The 22463-nt window shown below is 34.2% G+C and overlaps 1 protein-coding gene across 5 annotated transcripts in view; it reads left to right on the top strand.

The window, feature by feature from the left end:
• EPHA7 (EPH receptor A7) overlaps positions 1-21373 on the top strand; it is a 164375-nt gene extending 143002 nt beyond the window's left edge. For 3 of the 5 annotated variants that reach the window (XM_079939996.1, XM_079939994.1, XM_079939998.1), the window contains exons 10-17: positions 4168-4293; positions 5121-5306; positions 5885-5946; positions 7423-7632; positions 8388-8537; positions 16963-17156; positions 18595-18750; positions 20901-21373. In XM_079939996.1, the coding sequence (XP_079796122.1) occupies positions 4168-4293; positions 5121-5306; positions 5885-5946; positions 7423-7632; positions 8388-8537; positions 16963-17156; positions 18595-18750; positions 20901-21015 (1199 nt within the window). In that variant the 3' untranslated portion in view covers positions 21016-21373. The remainder of the gene's footprint in view (positions 1-4167; positions 4294-5120; positions 5307-5884; positions 5947-7422; positions 7633-8387; positions 8538-16962; positions 17157-18594; positions 18751-20900) is intronic. The other 2 variants (XM_079939997.1, XM_079939995.1) reach the window with 1 other exon arrangement.
• The last annotated feature ends 1090 nt before the right edge of the window (positions 21374-22463 follow it).

Genomic DNA, 22463 nt, shown 5'->3' with positions numbered 1-22463 from the left:
TTAATATAACTGCAAGGATATTCAGTAGCTTTTATGTCACAATTGTTCCTATTGCAAACTTTGCCCAAGTGTTTCATATCATTCTAATAATGATTCATTAAATGTTGCATGTACCCATGTTGTAGCTCAGGAATTCGTTTCAAGTTAGAAGGATAGGCCCTTTTTTTTCTACCCAATGAGAGATGATATAATGAAAGACTAAGCTAAGGAGCCTCTTTCTCTCCATCTACTGTAAAATGTCCATCACAGATGATATTTCAAGGGACGTAAATAGTATAATAATAGGATTCAATCCTCTGATGTTTTCCTGTGGATCTGGGCTACCTGATTCTTAAAAGTTCATTTTAGAAATAATATCAGAAGAAAACTCAGGGAACCAAAGAAAATAGATGCCCGACTGCATTAATCTTATCGTTGTTGCATGTGGATGGCAAGTGAAAAACTGAGAGCCATGCAAGTAAATGTTGACTTCTTGCAATCAAAGTAAAATCCTAACAGGGAAATGATTTTAGCTCTGATAATTGATGATGCTCTTATCCAAACCCATTATTCCTATTTTTAATCCTTGAAAATATTGAAAAATAATTTTATTTATTATTTTTCTTAGTAACCATAATCTTTATGAAAATTTCTCATGGGGAGATAAATTTCCTGTAAATGGCATAAGAATTACATCTATTTTTGTGTTATTTATCAAACTCTTATGTCAGTTTCTAAGAAGATATTGTCATATACCCCTTCTAAAGTCACAGGAATATGGAAGCATCAATCAGGGAAATGTGTGGTTGAAAAAACACAAATTGTGAACACCATTATTATCATTCCTAAGTTTCTTCATTGTTATTAATTGTTGAACCAATAGTTCCCTTAACTTTAGTTTCCAAAAGAAAAGTGGCTTTACATATTACATATCCAAATTGATGATGAAACTCCGTAAAATTTCAACCACTGATGGCAGGAAGGGTATTGGGACACTAGAAATTATAGTGAAAGGTATGCCCAAAGGGCGCTTTATCATGAAGTTTAAGTTTCAAGGCCCCTCACTTTCACAGACTCCTTTCAAGGCCCTGGAAGAGCCCTAGCAAGTTAGTGTGTAGAATATTTTTTCTTAAAGAAAGTATCCCAAATCGTAGAAGGTTCAAGCCCCACAAAACTTAAATCTGCCCCTAATTATGACTGAATACATGTGATTCTGCCCCCTCCCCCCGGGATGATTTGATATGCTCCCGGTGTCAGTGCGTCCTCTTGCTAATCTGGAAGCGATTTTGTGACAAGTCCCAGTAATGAGAGTACCATAGGCCGTTTACACCTAGAGGATATACAGAAAAAGTGGAAGTTACATTTTTTTTCTCTTTCATGACATGAGAGAATACTTTTAACACTTCCCCAGACAGAAAGGAGAGAATCAAAACTTGAATGCATTAATTTTTGTATCTAGTTTAAAATGTATATAGAAGAGTGACATAAGACTATTGTTGCTGGAATCCTTGACTCTATCTATATGTGAATAATTGGATGGCAAAATCATTTAATAATACCTTAATGAGTATGTCACTTTTCTTTTCTTTATTGAGGGTATCTGAGACATCCCCAAATGATCAAATGCTGCCTCTTAGTTTTTTTACTTTTAGCGTGAAGGTTAATGCTGAAGGTAAATTAAAACATGGCTTACCTAAAACATGATGTATAGCCTAATGCTTAATTGTCATCACTCAGTTTTGATATTTTGATGCCATTCCCTTTTTTTACATTTGACATCCAGTTTGTAATTAGAAAAAAATAAAGCTGCATGTGTTACCTGCTAACATAGAAAAGATAAACTTGAGGTATATATAAACAGTTTTCATCTCTAGAGCAAAATATCAGTGGTGGTTTTAAGATGTTTAACATTCATGAGAAATGTAAATGAGATATTAAAACACAGAAAAGCTCCTACTCTTAAATCAGGAAAAACAATAGACCAAAATATTCAGAAATTACATCAAAATTTTTCTTATTTTAAAACATCCATTTTGAAACGAATAATGAAAAAAAAATAAAGTACACTTAAGATATCCTATCTTGGTAAATCCTTGATATTTTTGAATTACCCTTTTTACAAGGATATCTTTTCTTGTCATTTGTTGAGAACCAGGCATTTTATTTGATTTTATGACTGTATTTACAATACGTAAAGTACAAAACTGTGGTCACCAGCTATTTCCAAGTTGGTGTCCTTTTATTCCTTTAGTATACAAACAATTTCCTTAGGTGCTGAGACACCAGATTGAATTTTTACAGAAACATGAAAGCAACCATTTTACTAGCTTTTAGAGCACTGAATTTAATAGAATGTCCAGTCATTTGTATCAGGTGCCCTCCATTCTCCATGGCCCCAAGTGTTACATTTAAAGATATAAACACAATGGAGGAGTTTAGTGAAGCAATTCCAATTTACATTTTGTTTCCTCCTACCATTTCTTCTAACAATGTCTTTGAATCCAAGCCGGGCAGTATTTCATGTTTTTATGCCAAAATTGCTCTGGCCTGTCAAAATGTTTTATGACAGCTTGAATAAAGAACCATCAGAGACCCGTTTGAGATGCAGAAGGCTACCTCCAATCCAGCTCCCTTATCACAAAAACAAACCAAAAAGAAAGAAAGAAAAAAAAAAACAATGAAAGAAAGGAAGAGAATAAAAAGGGAGAAGATGGCTCATTCTCCATCTGCCTACCAATCTAGGAGGTTAACCTATTGTTTTCTTCCCTTCTCTCTTTTTCTCTTCCCCCCCTTTCCCTGTACTCCTTTTTCTCTCTTTTCTCTTTCTATCCCCTCTCTCTTTTCTTCTTGTGTTTTTTTTTTCATGTTCAGCTTTAGTAACAAATGAGCATCTGTCAGTTTTATAGACTGCAACAGTAATTGTTTAAGACAATCAATTTTGGATAAACAATCAACTACAGCAGAATAATTCAAGATTTTTAAATCCCATTTTTCCTTTATACATTCTGCTTTTTTTTGTTTGTTATATGCTTATTTTAAAAATATAATTTCAATTTGATGTGATGACATAAGCACAGTTAGGCTGCAGTGTAATACATAAAGAAATATATTGTTCTCCAAATAGTAAGATTTAATGAAAAGATTGTTCAGTGGCTTTGTTAAAAACAATAAAGTTTTTTTGAGGATATAGTGTATCTTTTCATTGCATTAATATAACCAAATATATGCCTATCTATCTTATCTTTGTCTTTAACCAAATGATTAGATTTGGAATACATTATTGTAACTGATTTAAAGTTGACATAGCATTATCTGTTACCTGCATGCTTCTGGGTGCATTTTAAGAAGATTTTAACTTTTAAGATGATTCTATGTTGTTTGAATTTTGACTACCTTTTCTGAGGCATATTGGCTACCTCCTCATAGCAGTTAAGATCTTCCAGAGCCTTATAATTGAAAGTTCATATAAACCATTCCTCTTTCAAATTACTGTCATACATGGTTAGCAGATCCCAGGAATATTGTAAATTTTCTAACTTTACTCTGCACTTTGTACATCTGGCCTCTATTGCCCTTCAAGGTGAAGAAGAAACTGTGTCATAGTAGATTTCTCTCTGGTTCTGTGATAGCAGTCCCTCACATCTTGTATTAATTTATATGTCTATGTCAATGGTGGTTGGTCTTTAAAAAAATAAATCAAAAGAATAAGTAACATGTCTAACTGTTTTTAATATTGCTGTCAGTGTAGTAGGCTACCTGTAAATGAAATGTCTTCTTTTCCCAGTGTATTAATTTGATTGATTGACTGAATGATAGATTTACAAATGTGTTTCCAAGTCCATTACGAACCTCAGTATGGCTTGAACTATGCCATGATAGCAGTGAATTTAATTAAACCTCCAGTCTGATAAGAGTCATGTCAGAGAATTTCGGTGATGTCTTTTGTTGATTTACTGGAAAAGCAATTCAGTTAGTAAACTATGAACTGGATCCTATGTTACCTATAGAAGCTTGCAGATAATACCTATACGCCCGCAGACTGAAGTAGTCTGTTAAAACTGCTGTGAATCAGGTGATGTGGAAGCAAGTTCACTGTTCCAAGGAGCACTCTGCATAATGAAATTCCTGGGCTGACTGCACAATAAGTGCTTTGCTACATCACAGTCATGCTTTCTTACATCATTACAGTTAAATTTCCAGGCACCAAAACCTACATTGACCCTGAAACCTATGAGGACCCAAATAGAGCTGTCCATCAATTCGCGAAGGAGCTAGATGCCTCCTGTATTAAAATTGAGCGTGTGATTGGAGCAGGTAAGGCTGTTGTAGCTTCCTTGTTCAGCTGTTCCATTTAGCCAAGATCGAAAGTCATACATCATAATGACAGGCAAATAATTATAACTCAAGTATAGAACCTTTGCATTTACCTGAACTGTTAGAAGCAATGAGCCTGTACTTGTTTATGAAATCTTAAGAAAAAAGTGAAAAAGAAGTACGTGGTGCAGAGAATCATGTATCTTTTGTCTTCTGTTGGATTTTTAAGATATCGTTCTATTATAAGCTATTTCATAATAGTTCTGGCCTGTCCAAGAAATGACTTCGTATTTAAAATAATTAGAATGTCCCGAATTTTGCTGGAATATACATCTCCTCTGACTTGATTTACCATCTTCCTGCTAAGCTTTAGGTATTAGCTGTTGTGCTGTGTAATTCCATGTAGAAAATTAATATGTATGAATTATTTAAAAGGAGCATTATTTTCTGTGGATACAATGTATCTTCAGAATAATTATACATTTTTAGATCAAGTCCATTCAATCTAGCAGACATAAGTAGATATGAATTCCAGATTTTTAAATCTTTGAGAAGTATTTGCTTCTCAAGCTGTGAAAACAACAGCAATGTTTAGAATTTGCTAATGTGCCCTTATACTCTAGTAAGCAGTGTACGTTATGCAGCGTATTTCAAACCTGAATGTTGTTTCTGAAAGAGTTTTTGTTAACCCAGTTAAAAAAAATAATAGTTTGTGTAACAGATAGTTTAGGAAAGTTTAAAAGTGCTTTTAAAGAATTTAATGCATTTACTTTGAGAGAGGAAATATTTCTGAAATTAAAATACACCTGCCTGTTCTGTTACTTCAGGAGAATTTGGAGAAGTCTGCAGTGGTCGTTTGAAACTTCCAGGGAAAAGAGATGTTGCGGTAGCCATAAAAACCCTGAAAGTTGGTTACACAGAAAAACAAAGGAGAGACTTTTTATGTGAAGCCAGCATCATGGGGCAGTTTGACCACCCAAATGTTGTCCATTTGGAAGGGGTTGTTACAAGAGGTAGATATTGATTCTATATTTCATTTATCCAGCGAACTGTCAGAAATTAGTGTTATTTCATAGATACTAAAAAATCAAATTGTAAATACATTGCATATTCTTAATGAATTTTTTTTCTTGATATGTAACTGACTAAATTTTCTTTTGTGTTACCATCTCAGCAAAAAAATCAGGATAAATGAATGCAGGTTTAGAGCTAAAGAATATATCTGATAGATAGATGGAGTGACAGATATTTTCATTTAGCTTCAAAGCCACAAAAGTAATACAGTTTAGTCTTCACATTTTCTGTAAAGTGTCATTTTCTCTGAGTTTTGTTCACAAGGCAGGAGTCAGAAGAACAGATTGACTTTTACTGTTTAATTTTGTGAATCATGACCACATTCCAAACAGACAGTTAATGACTTTGCATTTAGCAGCACTAAAAGCGTTAGAAATACTCACCACTCACCCAGTCAGTCTTTCAAAAGAGCACCATGTGTTTTATCCGGAGTGAGAAAGAGGATAAATACGAAGTTTAGATTACAGTTTTGGAAGCAACACTGTTTTTTCTTATGTATATATTTTTGTAATTTTAGGGAAACCGGTCATGATTGTAATAGAATTCATGGAAAATGGAGCCCTAGATGCATTTCTCAGGGTAAGTAACAAAGTTATTCTCCCATTCTAAATATACATGCTACCAATGTAATTTTCTGAACTTTTCTTTGCAGTGTAAAATGTGAACAGTGTAAACTTTAACAGGTCACAAAATTGTCTTTGAAAAGCAGATTAGAAGAGTCTTAGACTGGATTGAACTAGAATATTTTTGAGCATTTAAGTGATACAATGTAGTTAAAAAATAGTTTCCATTGACATATTACCACAAGTATGGAGGATACCTGAAGCCCTGTAATTTGAATGCCTGTTGTAGTGTAGCATTTTACTTTTTCAGTACAATTATAAATGAAATACAGACGTAATACAGAGAAGACTGAGAAGTGAGATAGCCATTCAATGTTGGTAGGATGATCCCAGCTCTGCTCTGTGGAACCATTTCTGTTATATTGTTATGTGAACACCAAGCCTAAAATAAAGAATTATGAACCTTTTTAGAGTTACAAGTATGTTATTTTTATAAATAATAAATTCTAAATGTAAAAACATACGTAGTTTTACATTCAGAGACTTTCCACCTAAGAACGTGAACACATGTTAACATTTTTTCAAATGGCTAAGAGAAAATAATGAGAACATACATGATCTAGAATGATAAGTTCAACCCATTTTAATAAGGATTCAGAGGATTTCGAGAGGTCTTTATTGCTGCATCTTGATGATATGCAAGATGCAACTGTCATCTTGCATATGACATGCAAGATGATATGCATAACTGTCAACTCTCTGGAAGAAAGCGTCACCTAGCAAGCTCATCTGCTCAATCCACGGTCCTCATGCGCCATATCTGCAATTCAGTTGGAGAAATCTGTGGGTTAAAAATATATGGTGGCCAGTTGGTTGCAAAGAGTGCTCAATTCTACTTGCTAGTACATGTATTTTAGAGAATCTTGGTTATAAGTAATGTACCTACGGATAGCAATGAAAAGTATAAAGTGAAAACCAAGTCAGCCAGTATAATCCTTTTCTACCTCTTAGTTTCTCTTCATCTTTACTCAAAAGTTTTTTTCATCTTTACATTTTTTACCATTTGGAGAAAGAAAGCTAATTTATGTATCTTTATCCCTTTTATATTTTTAGATTATTTGTGTAATTTTTGGCAAGTGAGGAAAACAGTTAGCTGTCAGGGATCTTTTTTTTTATATTCCATTCCCTAACTTCGATTTAAAAATTAGCATATACTTTTGGATTTGCACAATCTGAAATTATTATTAGTTAATGTTAACAACACATCCATATAAATAACTAAATGATTATCAGAACTCTATTTTATATTACCTGACTATCAAGTTAAATCAGCACCTGTTATGTTTTTCACAAGTGTCTACACTACGTAGAAAATTAACTGGTGATTCCTAGTATACAATAGAAAATGACTAGGGTGCAGACATTTTTCATGGTGATTTTTTTTCCCTTTCAAAGTATAGCTAACTGGACTTTCATTTTTGTCTTCCTGTAGAAACACGATGGGCAATTTACAGTCATTCAGTTAGTAGGAATGCTGAGAGGAATTGCTGCTGGAATGAGATATTTGGCCGATATGGGATACGTTCACAGGGACCTTGCAGCTCGTAATATTCTTGTCAACAGCAATCTTGTTTGTAAAGTGTCAGATTTCGGCCTGTCCCGGGTTATAGAGGACGATCCAGAAGCTGTCTATACAACGACTGTAAGAAAAAGTCTATTACTGCACCTTTTCATATTCCTGCGATTTTCCTACCAAGAAAGCAGGGCCTAATAATACAAAGCTAAATGGGAGAAAAGAGGCAAATTTGATCTCAGCTTTTAGTTGTTGCTATTTTTTTCCTTTTGGAAGAATCTTTGTTGCTTTTACAATCTACATATAGGCTAAGATGAGAAGTAATGATAAAAATGAGAACAGCTCATTTTATATTGGGATGTTCATATAAATAATATACAAATACAACATTTGGTTACTAGCAGTCATAATTGTAGCAGAAAAATATAATCCCATTTTAATAAAGGTTTTAATAAAAGATTAACTATGCTAATTCTTATAACTTTTGTAAGATTAGAAAAAGGGAAAATATGAGGATTTACTTATATACTATTAATATTATTCCAATATTTCATTCCATTTTAGTAACTGTTTTGTCTAATTTGTCATCTTCCTTTTGACTAGACTCTTGCCCTACAACCACATAGGTCCATTATTGATTTGCCTTAAAAATGAAACTTTAACTGTGACATTTTAAAAACCAGATTAGTAACTTTAAATACACTTAGAGAAATTCAAGATGAATAGACCTGATACTGCTGAATTGCCAACCAAATACACAAGTGTTTAACTGTAGCTTAATGGTTCTGCTATAAATGTTTTATACATTATTATACATACTTAAAAGGTATTATACATACTTAAAATGTCATACTTAAAAATACATACTTAAAATACTTATACAGGGTGGAAAAATTCCAGTGAGGTGGACAGCACCTGAAGCCATCCAATACCGGAAATTTACATCAGCCAGTGACGTATGGAGCTATGGAATAGTCATGTGGGAAGTTATGTCTTATGGAGAAAGACCTTACTGGGACATGTCAAATCAAGATGTAGGTATTACACTACTTAAACAAAAAGGATTTATTTAATACATTAATATTCATATTATGGGACGTGTAGGTAATGGCTCATATGAAGAAACTTTTATAGAATCATAAAAAGATGATTGCTGAGTTTTCACAATTATTACCACAAATTACCACAATAATTACCATAAATTAATGGTTCAATTAATTTCATTTTGTCTTCATTTTGAAGAATTGCTTTTTCTTTTTTTATTTAAATTCTCTGGACATAATAGAAGCCTGCAAAGGATATTTCTCCTTATTAAAGGTAATCATGCTGAGCTTGCACACCTGTAGTGGGAGAGTCACATGAATAAAAGAGTTATTTGCAGAGGGGAGGGTGAGGAAGGTTGTGTTTGATTTTGTTGTTACAGCTTGTCTTTCTTTTTTTTAATTTCCTGATAAAATCTGTTTAAATTATCTATTGTTGATTGATTTACTTAAATTTTAATTTCATGAGATAACCTAGATTTTATGATCAATATTGGTGTTTCATAGTGATATTTTAGAATGTAATCACAATGGGACTATCTTTGGAAATTTCTTCTAAAAATACAACTTATTAAATGTGTATCTTGTTACTAAGGCATAAGATACGTTGTTATCCTTTAAGAAGCTGATGATAGTTCTTGAGCGTATACATCTCACACAAAGAAACCATTTATAAAACAATATAGCATAAGTGCAAGTAAATATTTGCTTCTCTAAGCTGAATTTTACGAAATTAACATTTCTGTAAGCCAGAAGCTTTCAAGTACTGGCAGATTCATGTGGCTTAATTTATTGAAAATATGAGTGAAATTTAGATAAAAGTAGAGCAAATATAAAGTCTAGGAAGGTACCCTGGATTTGAAGGTGACTTCCAGGACTTTGAAGGTGACTTCCAGGACTTTGAAGGTGACCCTGGATTAGAAATATGGAGAAGACCTTGGCTCATAGTTGATTAGAGAATTTGCCAAGGGAGCCCTTTGGAAAGTCCAGAAATAAAGGCTTAGTGAAGTGTTTGGGGACCAACCAAATAGACTCCTGTGCATCTCCTATAAGGGAGATGCATACATCGTTAGTGATTTGAAATGAAGGTTAGGTTGAGGCAAATTGATGAAAGCTTTTTTTTGAAGGAATTTGGAAATGGTAAAAATGCATGCTCTTGAAGAATAGAGTAAAAAACTAAGTGCTGCTTGAAGAAATTCTATATTACCGTTGAAAAGAAGGATGTGACAAGCAAACCGGTTTGGAGTAGTCAATTCTCGAGGTACTATCAACATGGACAGCAATAGATGCTGACTAACATTAAAGTTGAGTTATTTTTCAAAAACAGATCATGATCATTGTTATATAAAATTAGTATCCTTTTTTATTTTAGAATTTTCCACATCAAGTTCCTATGGTTCTTAAAATTTATAAATAGCTATTTTTAGACAACTAAAATGAGACTGCTTGTTGGTAAGGTAATTTTCAATACATTTTTTAACAAATTTTTGAATTGGCTGAAAAATTCACAGCCTAAAGAGGGGGAGCTTTGAAATCAGTGAAATCTTTTGCTATTTCGAATTGAATAACGACATAAAATTTTTTTATTTGGGGTTTTTTTTTTTTTGATTTTGGTTTTGGTTTTTCAAAGATAAAAGTCTGAATGATGAGTCTGTTTGGCAGAGGCAAAGTTGTTAATATTTGACAGGTCTCAGTGTCAAAGATTTCATGGACTGTCAAAATGTGGGCAAACAAATCCTTGGGGCAGAGAAAGAGAAATATTTACATTTCCCTAGACACTCGGTAGAGTTTCATTTCTTTTGACACCTTCCTTCTGTACTAGATTCAAACATAAAGGGAATGACAGGAATATAAGATGACCTAAATTCAAAGTTCCCTTAACTTCTAAAAATAAATAATAGAAATGGTTAAGAAGAAAAAAAAAATCTTCAATTTAGTTTTTAGTATTCCCTATTGTTTTTCTTGAAAATTAAATATCATAAATGTATATTTAGTCTATCAAGCATTAATAAATATTTTTACTGATCAAATGAAATTTTTGTAGGCACAATGAAGTTTACTTCTGACCAAGAATATTTTAGCACCATCTTTCTTCTTTTTTTAATCACAAAGGTGGGAATTATTAAATTATTAAATTCAAACACAAGAAATTACCTATGCAGTTCAGTTTTTATAGTGAAATTGATATTAATATTCTTCTTAAAGCATAATATTCATTATTTTATACTTATGTTAAACTGGTATTTGAGCAATTATATGTTTAATCTTCAATATACAAATGGTGGAAAAAACTGGATAATTTAAAATAATGAATTCCATTCTAGCAAAAAAATTCTCTAGAGAAAAGCTTTTTTCTTGGAGTCTCTGGGTAGGAGACCATGGAGAGACTTAAGTGACCTGCCAACTCCCTGATGCATATGGAAATCCTCTGTATATGTGAATATATGTTATTTTTCTGGGAATGTTGCTTTCATCAGATATTCAGAGACACTAATGTTTTAAGAATCAGTCTAGATTGATCGAGAGAATCACCCTTGATTGAATCAACTCACTTTATATTGTTTAAACTTAGTTGCTAGAAATTTGTTAGGGATTTTAGAAAGCCCTCAAATTTCAATACTCGGATTACAAGAGACTTTTCTTAAGTCACCATGAGAACAAGATCTAAGTTGATAGTTAATATTTGTCAGGAACTCCACAGAATTCTAGGCTGAAAGCTAAATAAAGTGAGGTTTCTGTGATCACTCCGAAGAAATAAAAAAGAGGTAAACTAGTCCCTTAGTATCCATGGGACATTGGTTCCAGGACTTTGGCAGATACCAAAATCTGAGGATGCTCAAGTCCCTTATACAAAATGACATTGTATTTGCACTAAACTTGTGCCCATCCTCCTGTATACTTTAAATTACCTCTAGACTACTTATGATACCTAATACAATATAAATACTATGTAAATAGATATGAATACAATGTAAATGCAGTGCAAATAATTACTGGTGTGTGGCAAATTCAAGTTTTGCTTTTTGGAATTTTCTGGTTTTCCTTTTTCTTTTGAAATGTTTTCATCCATGGCTGCCGAATCTGAAGATGTAGAATCCTCCCAGGATATGGAGGGCTGACTGTATTGTAAAATCAATGAGGTAGATAGTGCCAGGAGGCTTTAGTTACACTCTAAAGCAGGGAATAAGCAAGAAAATCTTGGGAAAAGATAATATGCGTATGTATGAAGTTCCCCACACCCAAATAGGTTTATCACAGGATTACTCCTCACTGTTTTTCATGTGCCCATAAATTTCCTGAGTTTTAACTGCAATGGAATCAGTTAGAATCTAGGTATTTGCAGTTAAAACCAAAAGGGTAGGCTTTCCCAATAAATTTCCAACTTTCATTCTTCTGTAAAATCTGTAGGTGTTTAGCCCTTTCCATTAATGACCTTTCAAAGACAGAACTTATATGTATAAATGCAGTCAAATATAATACATAATACACAAATTGGAAATACTTATATTCGGCATTCACAGCAGCTGTCTTTTAATTGAATTTATGTCTTAATTAGTCCGAATATAATTTTCATAGTCAATTTATGAAATTTTAAAATTCTTCATTATATGGATTACTTTTTTTCCTGTTTATAGTACTCAACAAAGTCATTTCTTCTTACCTTAAGGTAGGCCAATAAATCATCCAATTTACTGGCAGGTAGTCACAAGGATGGTAAAAAATTAAGCACCCATAAAGAAAGGAGACATAAAGATAATTCTTTAAAGTGGTCCATGAAAAGACATTTAAGAGCTTTGAAAATAGAATATGCTTGTAACTAAGTTTATCCTCAGCTAAACTGTGAGCCCTCAACTTTTCCTTTTAAAAGTCACCACTGATTTATTACTTTTTTATATTAAAATATAAAAAATTGTGGATTTTTTGGTAAAACTTTGCTGTAATCCTGCAGGTGGGGTCCAAAATATTTAATTGCCTAAAATGTGGGTCATGTTATTGTGAGGTTAATGAGATGAAAATGGGCATAAGTGGAGAACAGAAGCCAATCATGTTATCTCCCATTTTGAGGTATTATAGGCCCATTATCATGGGGTCTGTCTGTGCTCCTTTTTCTCTTAACTACTGTCATACTGTAGTAATACTGAAATACATCTCGGCAAGCAAATGTGTGTTTTCCAAGTATTTCTCTGCAGTCTAAGAAGTGTCCCTTGTTGGATCCCAGTGTTCTTTTAAAACGTCATTTACCCTAGTCACTTCCTATCCCTCTGGGAATGATCTAGAATTAGAAATTGCTATGAATATTTTCCTTTTTTTCTTTGACTTTTATTATAATGCTAAGGCTAGACCTCAACAGGCAAATCCAAGGGGTTTCTAGTAATTTCACAAAAAGATGTTTTAAATGAATTCCATGGATAATTACGTAATGCTTTTAGAAGTGTAGGATCAGTCATCTTACTGTGTGTTTTGTTGTTTCTGAGAACGTGTAACTATTTGCACAGCACACTTTTTGTTTTCCCAGTTGGAAATATAATGCAGCTCTCAACAGCATGGGCTCTGGTCAGACAGCCTCCATCAAATTCTGTCTCTTCTACTGACAGCTGTGTGATGTTTTCCCCGTGCTTAACTTCTCAGCACCTCTGATTCTTTGTCTCTAGAATCAATATAAAAATACCTGCCTAATAAGGTTTTTGTAAAGATTAAATGAGATAATTAAAACAATGCTAATCGTATAGTAAGTATTCAATAAATATTTACTATGATTATTGTATCCTTAAAAGATAACTTGTTTCTCTGGCAGGCTAACCAGATAAAACCTGCAGAACCTCAAGTCTCAGTTGCTGGCTGAATCATCCCTTGAAGGCGGGTTTATCCTCAACAGGCTTGCCTTGAATTATGCCAAACTATTCCCTATAGAGACCAAGGTCACCAGCACGTATCTTTGGTGCCCCTGTAGGTAGGAGCGTGATTGTTAATGGCAGCTTTGGAGTCCCAAAGTCCATTCCCAGTCCAGAGCGTCTCTTATTTTAATTATACTTTGCTGCTGCTCCTTTAAAAATTTGTAAACCTCTGCGTTTTTTGTTTTTTGGTTTTTTTGCGGTACGCGGGCCTCTCACTGTTGTGGCCTCTCCCGTTGCGGGGCACAGGCTCCGGACGCGCAGGCTCAGCGGCCATGGCTCACGGGCCCAGCCGCTCCGCGGCATGTGGGATCTTCCCGGACCGGGGCACGAACCCGTGTCCCCTGCATCGGCAGGCGGACTCTCAACCACTGCGCCACCAGGGAAGCCCAACCACTGTGTTTTTGAGAGCTAGAAGTTTCATTTTGTGTTGATAAATGTTCTCTGTTCTAATACTAGGAATCGTCAAATTTCTGTAGTGCAATAGGATAACTACAGAAGTTTACTAACTCTTTCATTCCTGTAAGAGTTATTTCATGTTACTTTATTCATTGGCACAAAGATTTAAGAATATATTGTGCTCAAAGCCAAAGAATTCTAATTGGAGAGCTGTTGAAGGGTATTTTGTCAAGAGGATCATGATAAGGTTTAGATGTACGTTTCAAAGATTATTTAGAGAGAAATAAAAAAGGAACGATTTCTCTACCTGCATTGTTCCTTTCAGAACTTCTGAGAAAAAGCTACAAGTGGGGAAATAGGAGGTGGTAGAAAATAGTAAGCATTGCCCCAATCTTATGAGCATGGGGGTGGAGTCCCATCAATTCAGAAAAGTACTGCATATGTTCAGATACAAGCAACCTCAAGATAGAGGAAAGCCACTCTTTTCCCCGTAAAAAAAAATGTTTACTATTTGGTCATTTTGAATATATAAAGTTTTACCAGTTATTAATTTACTTATTCACAACTTGAGCCACTGTTTAAATAACTTAATACAGCTTTCCAAAGCACATTATTTTTAGTTTTATCTAACTTGTTTAACATAGAGCACTTTTGAATCCTAAAATAGTGCTGTCCCTGGAGTGTTATACAAAGCCACATGAAATTCTTTGCATTTAAAAGTTTTTTTTTTAATTTAATTCCTCCTGTAGTTATATGTTGATGATCTCTACAGAGGTCCCATTTGTGTATGTTTTCTTGTGTGCTTTTTAAAGGGATATTATTATAGAGGAATGTTTACAATGATATCCAACATTTGTAGTTACAGAGTCATAAACAGGAAAATTTTAAAACTCTCATACGACTTTCACTAGCATTCAATACCAACACTGATTAAAGTCACTTAACGCTAAAGTGTTTTCTCCCTAGCTGTTATTCAAAATAAAGTACTGAAGGAAAGATCCCATAGTGTGAGACTTTGTAAAGACATAACTACATAACTATGGGATAATGGCTCCATTACTGCAAAAATAAATATATATTTATGTGTTGTACTTTAATCTATTATGTTCATGGTATTTTCTACCACACTTCCCCCCACCCCACACCAATTTAATAAAACAAATATAAAGGTAACATTTTAAAAATTGTTGTATTCAAAATTAATAATAAACTTTAGGGTAAATAAGCTTTAAAACAAAAGTACATAAGCAAAAATAAATAATTTTCACCAATCCACTAACCTAATTTTCAGAGTAAAGCCATTTCCAATTACAGCACTGTGTATGTGTATATATACACACACACACACACACACACACACACACACACACACAGAGATAGAGAGATATCCATATACGAAAATATATTTCTACCATTTGAGTATATTGTATTTAGGAAGTAGTATCATCAGAAAGTGGTGACTAATTGTGCATGTAAGAGAGTCTAGATTGTTCTCATTTCAGCTCTCTGGATGGGATGACTGGAAGTGTCATTAAATGAAAGAGTAAGAGCTTTGGGGAAAGGTAAAAAAATTCAATTTTAAATAAAGTATGAAGTTCCTATGGAAAATCCAGGGGAAGATATCTAGTAAACGAATGGACTTACAGCCTAGTGATCAGGGGAGATTTGGGGCTGAAGATTTTATACTTATGAAATTTTTCAAAAATTATTCTATTTAAGTTTATCTCTTTACCTTTTAAACTTTATCAATTTGCATATATAAATTTTCCTTAAAGAAAAGTGGACACGGTTTTTCTTATACAGAGGATTTTGTCTAAAAATTGTTGATGCTAGCTACTTTATTTATTCCATCCTACAACCTTTCACATTTTAATGTGCTATTCTTGAACGTCAGCAAGCATCTTAAGGATATGTTTCCCTACAAATATTAAGTTCATCGACATTTCTTAGAGCCAGCTTTTGTCTGCCTACTTTAGTCCTGTTTTCTTCAAAAACTCAAGGTTACCTCTTTTTTTTTCCAGAGAGCCATTTTTTCCTACATTTCTATTACTATTATGTTAGTATCAAAGGATTTGTTAATCCCTCTTGAATAATATTTTGATGTTTTACAAGTCCTTCTTATTTGTGTTTTTTTGCTTTCCTGTTATTTTCCCTGTGCTGCTCAGATTTGTAACAATGTCTGATTTTAAAATCTTTTTTTGCTTTCCATATAAATAAAAAACCCAAGTCTAAATAAGTAATTTTTGGACTTTCTGATTGCCGTGTACAAATGTTTATGGAGGCCTAGTGTGCATTAACATTCAAAGATTGATACAAATAGCCTCTTAGGCTGTTAATAGATATAAATGGGTAGTGATGTGCTGATAAAAATTTAACAGCCAGCACTCTGAGTGGGAAACTGATTTGTAACCTTTCCCAATTTCCTGGTATAACACTTTCCTCCCTCCATCCCCCAAGGCTGGTTTCAGTCTGCCTGTGTGAGGTCACGGGATTTGGAGTTGGGAAGTGATCCAATCACCTTTATGAACAGTACAAATTGGTTCTAACACAATACTGTATCTTGTAACACTATACACTTCATCAGTATATAAGCTTCATATTGTTTAAAATAATAGTGTGCTTGGTAACATTTTCTGTCATAGTACATTCACATATTTGGATATCTTGCTGAAAAGTATCATTTGAACTCTTCAAAAAGTGAAACTTTGTGGTAGGGGCTAATTCTGGGTAACTCAGACCTTCTTTTTACAACTTGAGGAATTCATACATAAATGTATGGGAAGATATGTACATGCACAGCTATATACAATAAAATGGTTCTGTTAACATCTTCCCTTTTGAAAACCTCTGGGATGACATTAAAAAAGTTTCCATCTGTTGCGCCCTGGGTGAGCTTAATTGCTGCTCCCTATCGCCGAATTAACTAGGAAATGTCATCATACCCTGCGCTTCACGCACCCCTTAACAGCATGCTTAACATCCATGGATGTTTTGGAAAAAATAAGTAAGTCTTTTGCATAGCAGTGTACTTTACTCTTACCTGGATAAATCACTTTGCCTCCTGGGCAATCCGTTTGATTATAATTGAATCTCAGTCAGTAATATTTTAATGTCCTTTTGGCTATTAGGTTATAAAAGCAATAGAAGAAGGTTATCGCTTACCAGCGCCCATGGACTGCCCAGCTGGGCTTCACCAGCTGATGCTGGATTGTTGGCAGAAGGAACGTGCGGAAAGGCCAAAGTTTGAACAGATAGTTGGAATTCTAGACAAAATGATTCGAAACCCAAATAGTCTGAAGACACCCCTGGGAACGTGTAGTAGGTAAGAAATAGCTAAAGAAATGAAATCTGGGAGAAATTCAAACTTCATATGAACCATGTATCTCCTCAGCCCCACCCCAATGGCAAATCGACATTTGTGTTGTTATTAAAGTCCATATTAAATTTCTTATCTTTATAGAAGTTTTTTTTTTCTTTTCAGATGGCTTGCCTTAGTTAAATCAGTGTTTAAAGAGATCTATTCATTGTTATTGCCTTAAATAAAATTTATGATCAATATCACTGGCTGTCATTTTAGAAAAATTTCTCAAGTGGATTTGTGTGATTAGGTGGCATTTCACATTATCAATATTACATGGATTTTTATTGCTGTTGCCCTAGTTTTTTATTATATCCATTTTATCTATTGAATTGTTTTGCTTTGAGTTTCATAGTAAAATGATTCCATGAAGTTAAAGATTATTAAGGTAATTCAATATATGATTTAAGAGGTATACCCATTAAAAAGAACCTAACCGAACCGCCCCATGCATGCTTCATGGTAATGGTAATGTAGATTAGTAGTTATTCGGCTTCATCTGCCAGGTAGACCTGTTGCTCTGTCGTCTGTACTGTAGTCAGGCCCTTGCGGAGGTGTATGAACTCACAAGGTGCACAAGGGGTGCCATTAGTGCAGTGGGTGCATTATGTTCTCAAAAGCACCCTCTGAACAAGTTAGTCCACAGCCAGATGTGCTTTCTGTACTCCCAGTTACTTTCAGAGAAGCAAATGAACAGATATTTACTGATTACAAATATTGTTGGCCATACTCTGAAAAGTACATGGAAGATGCAATCTGCTGGTTATCATATCTAAATAAAATAGAAATTTTGTAGTTAGTAGGGTTTTGGGGTGGTTTTTTTTGTTTGTTTGTTTTTGCGGTATGCGGGCTCTCACTGTTGTGGCCTCTCCCGTTGCGGGGCACAGCCTCCGGACACGCAGGCTCAGCGGCCATGGCTCACGGGCCCAGCCGCTCCGCGGCATGTGGGATCTTCCCGGACCGAGGCACGAACCCGCGTCCCCTGCATCGGCAGGCGGACTCTCAACCACTGCGCCACCAGGGAAACCCTAGGTGTTTTTTTTAAACTTCTTTTATTGAGGTATGGGTGATTTACAATGTGTTAATTTCTGCTGTACAACAAAGTGATTCAGTTATCCGTATATATACATTCTTTTTCATATTCTTTTCCATTATGGTTTATCACAGGATATTGAATATAGTTCTCTGTGCTCTACAGTAGGACCTTGTTGTTTATGCATTTGGAATTTGGAATTATTGGGCAAACTTTACACATTAGATTTTTATTAGCATATCTGTTTGTTATTACAATATCAATTAAATATGTAATTTTATTTTTTATATCCTTATTTTTGTGGGGCTAAGGCATGCTTTCTTTCGTAATTCATGAAAAAATTTGCTTTTCTGTATTATTCTCACCCAGGCCAATAAGCCCTCTTTTGGATCAAAACACTCCTGACTTCACTGCCTTTTGTTCAGTTGGAGAATGGCTACAAGCTATTAAGATGGAAAGATATAAAGATAACTTCACAGCAGCCGGCTACAACTCCCTTGAATCAGTCGCCAGGATGACTATCGAGTAAGCTTAAACCTGCAAAATTATATTGAAGAATGTATCAGGTGCAATCCAAACGTTAGACTTTAGGTCATCTTCCATATATTAAAGAGGTATGAGCCCTAAAATCAGGGAGAAAATTGTCTCTTTAATAAGTGCCTACCATGTCCCAGGCATTTTGCTAAACAGACTTCTGAACATACAATATCTTTTTTAACCTTCATGGCAACAATTTTATTAAGTCAGTAGTTTTATGTATGACAAGGCTAAGGCTCAGAGAATTTAAATATTTGCCCTAAACTGACTCAATCGTAAGTGGTAGCTAATTTGTCTCCATAGCCAGTGTTCAAAACACCACCCAGTGAGACTTCCTCTTTCATTAACCGCTGTATTATCTATCTTTTAAAATTTTTATTTTATACTGGAGTAGAATTGATTAACAATGTTGTGTTAGTTTCAGGTGTACAGCAAAGTAATTCAGTTATACATGTATAACTATTCTTTTTCAAATTCTTTTCACATTTAGGTTATTACAGAGTATTGAGCAGAGTTCCCTGTGCTATACAGTAGGTCCTTGTTGGTTATCTATTTTAAATATAGCAGTATATTCATATCAATCCCAAACTCCTGCTGTATTGTTTAGATTCCTAGTCACTGGGGAAACTTTCTCCATTGCAAAAGAGGATTTCTTTCACCATGTTTGTATCAGACATTAAAAATCTCGAAATTTTAATACCAAAATGCATTATGAAATCCAGTATGAGCACTTTCTGAAGAGGTCAAAGGACGCCTAATTCAATTAAACGTAATAAGAATTTAACTTAAGTTTTGGAAGGTTTGTGATTGATTGATTTTTTTTTTTTTTTAATTGAAGAATGACCTGATAAAACAGTTTTTGAAATTGCTCTGAACTGGAGGTAAAAAGAAGTAAATATTTCTTTCCGGCTCTATAACTGATGATGTGGTCTTAGGAAATACATTTAGTATCTCTGGACCTCAGCTTCCTTGGCTGCTGCATAACTCTTACAGGCAATGCAGTTCCTCTCAGTCAGTGTGTTTGAAAATGGGAAACAATTATCAAGGTTCTATTAGTGGGATGCTATTTATGTACTGTTGGGAGAAGTGTTTCACATTTTTCAGATGAGAAGAAAGCCAGCAATCACGTACTCTTTCCTGGCATGTCAGGAAATGGCATATACACGAATTTCGGCATGTGCATGCTCTCTCGTTTGGTTTTCTGCTAGACACCACGTGGGTAGAGCTGATGTAATTACACCTGTCTCTGCAGAGTAATCTACTCCCCTGAAAAACCGTGCTTCGCAAGGTCTCATTAGACCACGGCTATGAAATATCACAGTACTCTACTGTGGCTATATTTTAGCTACTTGTAAATACCTAAGCTCAGTCTTTTTGGCTAATAGATACAGCTGGCGTATGGCAAATTTAGGCTATTAAACATAGGTATTGCACACTTTAAGGAATTTTTTTTTTCCAAAATGTGGTCAAATGATTGTACTAAACTGAAGTATACAACCAATAATATGCTCAGGATTACCACACGTTGATTAAACTCAGTATAATACTTTGTATGATCCTTGATGATTCTTGATCTACTAGAGCCATGCAATGTTTCCATTCATACTACATCCTATTTAAACAATGAAATATTTTTAACTTTCCTTAGATTCAAGAATACTACATTTCATGTAACGTTTCCTAGCTGTACCTTAAGTTAATAATAATTTTAAGGCTTTGATAATTTCTTAAATAAAATGTCAAATCAAAGAATTCCCTGGCGGTCCAGTGGTTAGGACTCAGTGCCTTCACTGCCTAGGGCCCGGGTTTGATCCCTGGTCTCGGGGAGCAACCCCACAAGTCGCGCATAGCGTCTAAAAAATAAAGTCACATCACCCTGTTAAAGAAAAAAGGTCAAATAGTTTAAAAATAACTGATCACGACAAATTGAGATCCTGAGTAGCAGGGTTTTACAAAGGATAATGTTGATGCAGGTTGCCAATCCGACCCACTGTGGGAATAGGATCTTAATGTCCAAGAACACCAAGATAAGATCTGTGTGCCTAAGAGAAACAGATTAATTAAAGAGTTGATGACAGTTTAGTACCAAATAAAATGTTTGCAAGGTAACTAATAAAAACTGCATTTGTCTTTTTCAGGGATGTGATGAGTTTAGGGATCACACTGGTGGGCCATCAAAAGAAAATCATGAGCAGCATTCAGACTATGAGAGCACAAATGCTCCATTTACATGGAACCGGCATTCAAGTGTGATAAGCGTTTCTCCCTTATGAGGGAGACTATGGACCACGAGAGAACAGTACTGGCCTTCAGTATATGCGTAGAATGCTGCTAGCAGACAGTTGATATCCTGGGTCCTTCCTACAGTGAAGAGAAGATTTAAGAAGCACCTATAGACTTGAACTCCTAAGTGCCACCAGAATCTATAAAAAGGGAATTTAGGATCCACCACTGGTGGCCAGGAAAACAGCAGTGACAATAAACAAAGTACTACCTGAAAAAACATCCAAACACCTTGAGCTCTCTAACCTCCTTTTTATCTGATAGACTTTTTAAAATGTACATAAAGAATTTAAGAAAGAATATATTTGTCAAATAAAATCATGATCTTATTGTTAAAATCAATGAAATATTTTCCTTAAATACGTGATTTCAGACTATTCCTTTTTAAAATCATTTGTGTTTATTCTTCATAAGGACTTTGTTTTAGAAAGTTGTTTATAGCTTTGGACCTTTGTAGTGTTAATCTATGACACATTACTACACTGGGTACCTTTGAAAGAATCTCCAATTAAAAAAAAAAAGCATAGCATGATTGAAGATATATCTCTGTCAGAACATTGGTATCCCTTTTGTGCTATTTAATTTTGTTTAATCAGTGCTGTTTTGATTGTTTGCTAATTGGCAGGTAGTCAAGAAAATGCAAGTTGCCAAGCGCTCTGATATTTTTTAAAAAGAAAGTTTTTTTGTAAAGATCTGACAACACACTATCTTTTCAATGAAAAAAGCAATAATGATCCATAAATACTATAAGGCACTTTTAACAGATTGTTTATAGAGTGATTTTACTAGACAGAACTTAATAAAAACTCAAATTGTAGGTTTATGATTATAAAAAGAAAGATGAGTCACTTCATCTAAAGAATGTTGGTGGAGGCAAGTCTCTGAAAGCAAGACTATCCAGTGTTATCTAAAATTTAATCTGAGCACATCACGATTTTTTCAATATCGAGACATTAGGAAATTTAGGAGAAATAGTTGACATATGTTTTATATCCTATTCTGTTTAATGCAGTCCAAACACGAAAGGAAAGAATTAAGTTTTATATTAGAACTCTGAAGCATGATAAAAGGGGCAGTTCACAATTTTCACCTTTCAAAAACAAATTTGCTGCACAGAATATCACCACTGCAGTTTTTTAAAAAAAAAGTCTTTTTATACGTGAACGCTGATGGGAGAAGCTTTTTAAATGAAAGAACGCATTTTACCATGTAAGGAAGAGGTGAAGGGTCTGGCTTTTTCTTTAAGCTTTATTAAACAAGATTATTTGATTACTGTGTTAGAATTTCATAAGCAATAATTAAATGTGTCTTTATAGCTATTTCAGGAATGTATACATATTGTGAGTAATGCTTTCAAAAGTAACGAAAATCATGAACTACCCCAGAATTGAACTGTTGTATTTCCAAAGAGAATTGGG

This window comes from Stenella coeruleoalba (genome assembly GCF_951394435.1).
Source record: "Stenella coeruleoalba genome assembly, chromosome: 12".
Lineage (NCBI taxonomy): Eukaryota > Metazoa > Chordata > Mammalia > Artiodactyla > Delphinidae > Stenella > Stenella coeruleoalba.
This window is presented reverse-complemented; position numbering and strand designations above follow the sequence as displayed.